General features: G+C 43.5%; 1 protein-coding gene across 1 annotated transcript in view; it reads left to right on the plus strand.

The window, feature by feature from the left end:
* The window catches only part of LOC142281712 (disco-interacting protein 2 homolog B-like), a 20,184-nt gene extending 12,494 nt beyond the window's left edge, over window positions 1–7,690 (plus strand). Inside the window, exons 4-5 of the mRNA XM_075332884.1 lie at window positions 5,699–5,809; window positions 7,538–7,690. Coding sequence (XP_075188999.1) covers window positions 5,699–5,809; window positions 7,538–7,690 — 264 coding nt within the window. The remainder of the gene's footprint in view (window positions 1–5,698; window positions 5,810–7,537) is intronic.
* Window positions 7,691–8,744: the final 1,054 nt, after the last annotated feature.

Genomic DNA, 8,744 nt, shown 5'->3' on the forward strand with positions numbered 1-8,744 from the left:
AACGCATCTGTTGTATCAGTTACACAACTGATTGTGACTGATGCAAAAAGACGGAAGTGTGAATGTAGCCTTACTCACCTGCGCTGGATCCGGCGAAGGGTTTCCACCTCTGCTCCAGCCTCCGATGTTTGTCTGCAGCAGTAATTTCAAGAAAACAGTGCTGCAACCCATCACTGAGCTCGGCGGTGGCGCTGATATAGCCAGCACATGCTGCTGAGCTCAGTGATTGTTTGTCTGCAACGCTGACGTCCCTTCATCAAAGACCAGGGCAGTGGCAGAGATTCAGCCCTGGACCAGGTGAGAGTGGGTAAAGCAAAGGTTTTGTTTGTTTGTTTGTTTTTGTTTTTAAACCTAAAACTGTTCCTGGAGACAGTTTTTTTTTTTTTTTTTTTGTTTTTTTTTTTCTGAAACTGGAAAACCCCTTTAACTGTAGTCACCACGATCATTTGAGTCATGTCCATTTCATTGTGCCAGTGTGATCATTTTTGTTTTCCCACCATATAGACATTTCGACCATCTTATCTTCTTGCAATACAATTTGTTGTATTTTTTTCATTGACTGTATGTAATCCAGTGATGTCTGTCGTATGACGTATATTTTTTATTCTCACTGCTCCTCTATGTTTTCAGGGTTTTCTTTTTCGCTCCTAATTGGGAGACCCAGACAGTGGGTGTATAGCTACTGCCCTCTGGAGGCCGCACAAAGAACTACACTTAAAAGTGTAAGGCCCCTCCCCTTCTGGCTATACACCCTCCCGTAGGAGTACAGATTCCTCAGTTTTAGCTTTGTGCGCAAGGAGGTCAGACACGCACGCATAGCTCCATTGTTTTTAGTCAGCAGTAGCTGCTGACTATGTCGGATGGAAGAAAAGAGGACACATATAGTGTCCCCAGCATGCTCCCTTCTCACCCCACTGTATGTCGGAGGTGTTTGTAAGGTTGAGGTACCCATTGCGGGTACGGCGGCAGGAGCCCACATGCTGATTCCTTCCCCATCCCTTTTTACAGGGCTCTGGGTGAAGTGGGATTTACTGGTCTCCAGGCACTGAGACCGGGCTCCATCTACAGCCCCTGGACAAGATGCTGGATGGAGCGGAGTACATCAGGGACATGGCCCTGCATCCTCAAGGTACTCTGTGTCCCCGTGCAGGCGCTCACACCGCAGCATGCTGGGTGTTGTAGTGCGCCGGGGGACATCAGCGCTACGGCGCTTGTGCCATGGCCTCATTCAGCTTAGCTGAAGCAGGCACACTTCCTGGAATCGGTCGCGCCGGCCGCTGGGACTGCGGTGCGGCTGGCACTTGTGGTGCGCCGGGGACTTCAGCGCGGCCCGCGCTTTTACGGCGGCCGCGCTGATAACTCGAGTCCCCGGCTTTTGCGGCCTGCTTCCGTTCGTTCCCGCCCCCGGACCTGCCAGTCAGGAGAGGGGCGGGACGCTGGCCACATCTAGAAATCGGTCATGCCGGCCGCTGACACGGTAGGCCAACCGTGGACACTACCAGACCGTCCAGATTTGCTGTCTCAAGGGCCGTTTTTCCATCTGAATTCTGCGGCCCTGAACCTGACTGTGTGGCCATTGAGTCCTGGATCCTAGCGGCCTCAGGTTTATCTCATGAAGTTGTTGCCACAATGAGACAGGCTAGAAAACCATCCTCAGCTAAGATCTATCACAGAACGTGGAAGATATTCTTAGCGTGGTGCGTGGCTCAAGGGTTTTCTCCCTGGCCATTTGCATTGCCAACTTTTCTTTCCTTCCTGCAGTCTGGGTTGGAAAAAGGCTTGTCGCTTAGCTCTCTTAAGGGTCAAGTCTCCGCGCTATCCGTATTCTTTCAGAAGCGCTTGGCACAGCTTTCTAAAGTACGCACTTTTCTCCAAGGAGTTTGTCATATCGTTCCTCCTTACAGACGGCCATTGGAACCCTGGGATCTGAACAAGGTTCTCATTGCTCTCCAGAAGCCGCCTTTCGAGCCTTTGAAAGAGGTTCCCCTTTCTCGGCTTTCACAAAAGGTAGTTTTTCTTGTGGCGGTCACGTCTCTTCGAAGAGTGTCCGAGCTAGCGGCGTTATCTTGCAAATCTCCCTTCCTGGTGTTTCACCAAGACAAGGTAGTACTGCGTCCAATTCCAGAGTTTTCTCCCAAGGTGGTTTCTTCCTTTCATCTCAATCAGGATATCACTTTACCATCTTTGTGTCCGCATCCAGTTCACCAATTTGAAAAGGGTTTACATCTGTTGGACCTGGTGAGAGCACTCAGGATTTACATTTCTCGCACGGCGGCTCTACGCCGTTCTGATGCGCTCTTTGTCCTAGTCGCTGGTCAGCATAAGGGATCGCAAGCTTCCAAATCCACCCTGGCGCGGTGGATCAAGGAACCAATTCTTCACACATACCGTTCTGCTGGGCTTCCGATTCCATCTGGACTGAAGGCCCATTCTACCAGAGCCGTGGGTGCGTCCTGGGCATTGCGGCATCAGGCTACGGCTCAGCAAGTGTGCCAGGCGGCTACCTGGTCGAGTCTGCACACGTTTACCAAACACTATCAAGTGCATACCTACGCTTCGGCAGATGCCAGCCTAGGTAGACAGGTCCTTCAGGCGGCGGTGGCCCACCTGTAGGAAGAGGCTGTCTGACAGCCCGTTCATGTGGTATCTTTTTACCCACCCAGGGACTGCTTTTGGACGTCCCACTGTCTGGGTCTCCCAATTAGGAGCGAAAAAGAAGAAGGGAATTTTGTTTACTTACCGTAAATTCCTTTTCTTCTAGCTCCAATTGGGAGACCCAGCACCCGCCCTATTTGTTCTTAGGGTTTCGTTTTTTGGGTGCACATGTTGTTCATGTTGTTTCTTAAGTTCTCCGATCATGTTATCGGATTGAATTTGTTTTTGAAACTGTTATTGGCTTTCCTCCTTCTTGCTTTGGTACTAAAACTGAGGAATCTGTACTCCTACGGGAGGGTGTATAGCCAGAAGGGGAGGGGCCTTACACTTTTAAGTGTAGTTCTTTGTGCGGCCTCCAGAGGGCAGTAGCTATACACCCACTGTCTGGGTCTCCCAATTGGAGCTAGAAGAAAAGGAATTTACGGTAAGTAAACAAAATTCCCTTCTTTTTTGGGCTAATTTTTATGGTCTCAACTAAAAGGGTGGTGTTCACAGCCTAAAGAAAAATGCCCAGAGAATCCTGTGAATCCGCCCTTTTGGTAAAGAATAGGGATGATCGAATACGCAAATATTCGGCAACGCCCATATTCACCGAATAGGTCGCCGCTATTCGACTATTTGCAAATATTCGATGCGCAATGTAAGTCTATGGGAAACCCGAATAGTTGCCGAATAGCAAATATTCGGGCTTCCCATAGACTTACATTGCGCATCGAATATTCACATAGCGGCGAACTATTCGTCAGATATTCGCGAAGCCGAATATTGCTGAATATTTGTAATATTCGATCATCCCTTGTAAAGAACATAAACATTAGCACTAGTAAAAAAAAAAGCCCAAATCTCTGGAATTGGATGGCGGATTTAAGATCAACAAAAAAACAGCATGGATCGGTGGGAATAAAGTAAGAGAAAAACTGGCCACTCTTGACCTGGCAATAGGCCTTCTTTAAGCCATAAAACACCAAAACATTGTATGTCCAATATGATGTATTCCACACTACCGAGTATACAAGGGTCAACTTTTCTTCACAGATATAGATTTTACTACTGACCTACTTCTTCTGGGGCCAATGTACACAGCTTTCTTTAGACTCTGGGGATCAATACTAAGTGGTGTTATCGTTGGCCTTCTTGTTCCTTTTTTTCCTAAAGTATTGCCCCTGCTAATTATCCAAATCAGCTGAGAGCGCACTGTTCTACAGAGGATGGGGTAGACAGTAAACCCCACTCCATATATATATTCAAGTACAGCACTCTATAAAAACAAACTTCTTTACTGATAGACTTCTTTAAAATGCATATTGCATGTTTATTACATGTTTCCACCCACACCATATAGTAACATTGGTTGTCCTGCTCTATAACCGGACAAGCAGCAGTTTCTCTTACAGTTAAAAGGTTGTTCTCATGAGTTAGTTTGCAGAGTGCGCTCGTCCTCTCCTCTCGGCTTCCTGCACTCATAATCGATTTACAGGTAGATTGTGCTGCGCTGTGCGCTGTCCGATGCTGCAGACAGACGCAGCTTAGTCTCTGCAGCATCGGAGGCTTATAAAAATAGCAACAAAACGAGGAATAAATATCCTCCAAAAACTAAGCATTACTTACAACAAAGATGGGCTGCAGTTGTACATTGCTCAGGCCAAAAACTAGTTCTCTAGCGGGATGCAGCTAAGCCCCCACTAAGTGGAGGCATCACAGGTGCAGTAGGAGCAAATCACAAACACACTTTCAAAAAAATGGAGGGGGCGATTTCTGAATGGTAAAACTGTAAACTGATGGCATAGAGCGCTGTATACATATGCAGATGCACAGTCACAAGCTCGCAGCCTAGGTGACGCCCATACTATTAAATCAGGCGGGCTGCCATGTACTCCATCTGTGCACCATACAGGGACAGGAACTCTAATATGCAAGGCCTAACAGAAAGGGGCCTGGCTGCATGCTGTACAAAAAATGAGGTTTTAGTTGGTTACGGGAATCTCATGCTTGTAGGTCCCTACACTATATATAAGAATAGCAACATAAAGAGGAAAATATCCTCCAAAAATTAAGCATTACTTACAGCAAAGATGGACTGCAGTTGTACATCGCCCAGGCCAAAAACTAGTTCTCTAGCAGGATGCAGCTAAGCCCCCACTAGTGGAGGCATCACAGGTGCAGGAGGAGCAAATCACACACACACTTACAAAAAATGGAGGGGGCAATTTCTGAATATTTTTGGCCTGGGCGATGTACAACTGCAGCCCATCTTTGCTGTAAGTAAAGCATCGGAGGCTTGCAGTAGTGGTGATTCAGGCAGCTTTAGATCTGCACTTAAAAGCTTTATATCAAAGAACTTGTAAACACTGCTCGCTCCTTGCTTAAAAGACCGGCCACCTCTGCTAGACTGCAGCTGTGGCCGGTAAGCTAAGCAATGAGCAGTAAACAGTACAGCAAAAAAGAAAAATCTCCATTCTTGGGAAGGCAGTGAAAATTTATTACCAAGCGAATTAAAAAGTTGCTTTTTTTAAACATCACTTTGCACTTGTGCCCACTTAAGATGATGACACAACACCTTTTAAAGGCCTTCATATTAATGTGGGCCAGGCCCACTGGGTTTGGCATGACTGGCCAACCTTCTCATGTGGCCTATCCAAATCTTCTCCAACCAATAGTGTTGGAGGACAGAAGGTTTGGATTGCTTGAATTCTACTGACATTTTGATCTTAGAGGTGTATCACTACAAAAGGAGTTTGCCAGGATCATTGCTCCCTATTTAATACAAATTCACGCTTGGCCAAACTGAGCGTCCATGTGTATGGAGAGGTTGGGAAGAAGAGTGTTCAGCTAAAAGCTACCATATGGGTAAGACCACCCTAAGATTGTTGGTAATGGGACACCGATCGTAACTGAGTCTTTGCCTGGAAATTCACTTTTGAAAACTTTTTTTTCTCTTATAAACGATCGATTTGTATAACTATATGCTTAGCTTGCAGTATTGAATCCAGTTACTGATTAATTTACTGTACTGCCGATCTTCTCACGAGTTGCCTTCTTTCAGGTGGCCCTGGTCTATCCCAATAACGATCCAGTCATGTTTATGGTTGCTTTTTACGGCTGTCTCCTGGCTCAAGTCATTCCAGTGCCGATTGAGGTACCTCTTACTAGAAAGGTAACAATAAAATTTAGAGTAATGTTGGACACATTCTCCGGCCTTCAATCTCCGGTGACTATTCCAAATGCAGACTCCTCTTAGCCCTTTTGACGTTTGCTAGTAATTGTACCTAAAAATGTAATTCCAGCAAATGAGAGAATGACGTAGAGTGAAAGCAAAGCCATTCATAATTTATGCTCATGACTTTTTCTTGAATAATTGAATATATAATGTAGTCTGGGCCATTTTATTATAGCAAGGTCTAATTGCAGCAAAAAAATCTTTTGGAAATGCACAATGTCATCGCAACTAAACAGTATAATATATAATACGCTGTTACTGATGGGCTAGCACTTAGTTTGGGACCCAATCAGAGAGTGCAGTTATGTCTATAGTGTTCAGAAGGACCTTTTTTTTTTATGAACTTCTTTTTACAATAGTTTTTGACAAATACTGAGTGGAAACAATAGAAAAAAAGATGTAAAAAAAAAAAGCAGTGTAATGCATATTAATCAAAAATACAAAAACAATAAAATGCACAAAAATGCTATTTCCCATTCTGTTACCTTTTGTAATCTATACAGCATCCAAAAAATAATAAATAAATAAAGGAATGAATAAGGACCACACACAATCCCCATTTAGCCTTTAAGTAGAGATGTGTGAACGCGTTGAAATTAAGTTCAGTGGGTTCAGCTAGACCTTCGGTTCTGGACCCGGACTTGACCTGAACATCAATGGAAGTCATTGATTGGGCAGTTCGGGTCTCTGCACACATACAGCCAGCCATAAACAGATCATTTTCGGAGGAAAGATATAGATAGATGGCGAGAGAGTGTTAGTTTTTTTTTTTGTAAAATCCATGTTCGGTATGAACGCCGAACTTTACTATTCAGGTTTGCTCATCTCTACCTTTTAAGTTAAAAGGAATCTGTCATCAGAAAATGACTATACAAACCAATGGTGGGCCTGAGCAGTAGTTCATAAGTTCCTTCTCACCTCCTCTTTCTTGATTGACAGCTCTGGCTTTAAAGTAGTCAGAGGATGGTGGGAAAGGGCAGTGCTCTGCTCTGCTACACCAAGGGTTAGTGGGCTTGGTTTGAACAGTCATTTTGTGCTGGCAGATTCTCTTAAATGTCTAGTGCCTTATACATTGATACCAATTTGAGGAATACAGTGGAAAACAGCAATTCTAGGATTTCCATAGTGCACAAAGAGGGGAGGGTGGCTGGGTGGGGTCAAATACTAGGAACACCATGTGCAATCAGACCAATTTTATTTTTAGGCTTTATCCTGTAGTTTGAACAAATTCTTGGTCACAATCTCTTCTACCAATGAGATATAATAATTCCAATTAGAAAAGGAAAATAACATGGAGTAATTTGTTACCAAGACTGAAAAATTATAACTTGTAGAAACTGTGAAATTTTGATTTTAAGATAAAAAATTTAAAATATTGATAATTCCTAGTTGTAGTCTGAGAATTCTTTGATTTGGATGTCAGAGGAAAATCAAATTCTTGAACCCCCAATACAAACTGTTTTGTCTCAATAGCCAAATGGCACTTAACCATTGGACCCAATCAGACCGGCATATACTGCTGGATATTATACTAAACTATACTGTGCAGCAGCGGAGCCTCCATGTTTGCTCCACGATGACAGGATAAAATCACAGCAATGTCAATGAGTCACAGCACTGACTCTCTTGCCCATTTGACTTCTCTGGTCTCTTCTTCATAAACAGGATGCTGGTGGGCATCAGATTGGTTTCCTGCTGGGAAGCTGTGGTGTGAAGCTTGCTCTTACCACTGAGGTTTGCCTGAAAGGACTGCCAAAAACGCAGAATGGAGAAATTGTGCAATTCAAGGGTAAGCCACTAGATTATTTTCCTGCTTAGAAAATATTTTCTCGAATGTTCTGTTTTGATATTTTCACTTGGAACTCGCAGAGCAATGCAATGAATAGAATGTAAAAACGATATTTTTTATAATTAAATTCTTCAGTCCCACTGTCACTGGAAAAAGTATATTTTCTTGCAGCTGTTTTTAGTAAAATAGTGTCTGCGGCTTTGTCTGCCATTTAAATTAAAACAGTCTTTTTTAATTAGTCTATTTCTGGGTGTTATTTGAGGCAGGCACATTCTGTTTTTATATAGTTTTAGATCTTTTTTCTTTTTTTTTTGTTAATGATGTTCCCTTAACATAATCTAGACATTCATTTCCCCCTAAATCTAAACTAGAGCTGCATGTGGAGTTTTCTCTGCAAAATGTTCTACGTTTAAAGAGAACCTGTCATCACGATTATGCATGGTAAAGAAAAGCCTATTATACAGTTTCAATAGATGCCTTCAGTGAAAAAATCCGCATCCTGGTTGTTGTTGAATCATCATTTGTGAAGTTTGGGGTTCATAAATTTTCGGTGCATTGGGTGGGACTGTGAGTAGGGTCTTCACAGGTCTGCTCTGGCCCTTAACTTGCCTCTGGTGTCTGTATTTTTTTCCTATTTTAATGTCTTTGCTGGCGGCGTACTCGCCGTGGATGGCGCTTGCACAGATTGATCATCTGGCCGTCTTCAAGAAAATTACGCCAGTGGCAGTGCATGCGCAGATTTAGATCTCAGCTCATTTTTATTGAAGACCATCAGGAGGTCAATCTGCGCATGCTCCTCCACAGGTGCCATTTTACTGAAGCCCCTTTTTCAACTTTGAAATCTCTTTAACACTAGAAGTCCCAGGAATTTCGAGCTCCATAGGGTTCCAATGGTAGAAATGTTAGATGACCCTTCTCTGGGACTTCTAGTGTTAATTTCCACATACTTTGCTTGATACAGTAAATCATATATCCATATAGTTTATATATAGATATATATACTGTATAATATTTATATATATATACACACACACACACACACACACACACACACACACACATATACACACACGCATATATACA

This window comes from Anomaloglossus baeobatrachus, unplaced genomic scaffold, assembly GCF_048569485.1.
Source record: "Anomaloglossus baeobatrachus isolate aAnoBae1 unplaced genomic scaffold, aAnoBae1.hap1 Scaffold_4797, whole genome shotgun sequence".
NCBI classification, from domain to species: Eukaryota; Metazoa; Chordata; class Amphibia; order Anura; family Aromobatidae; genus Anomaloglossus; species Anomaloglossus baeobatrachus.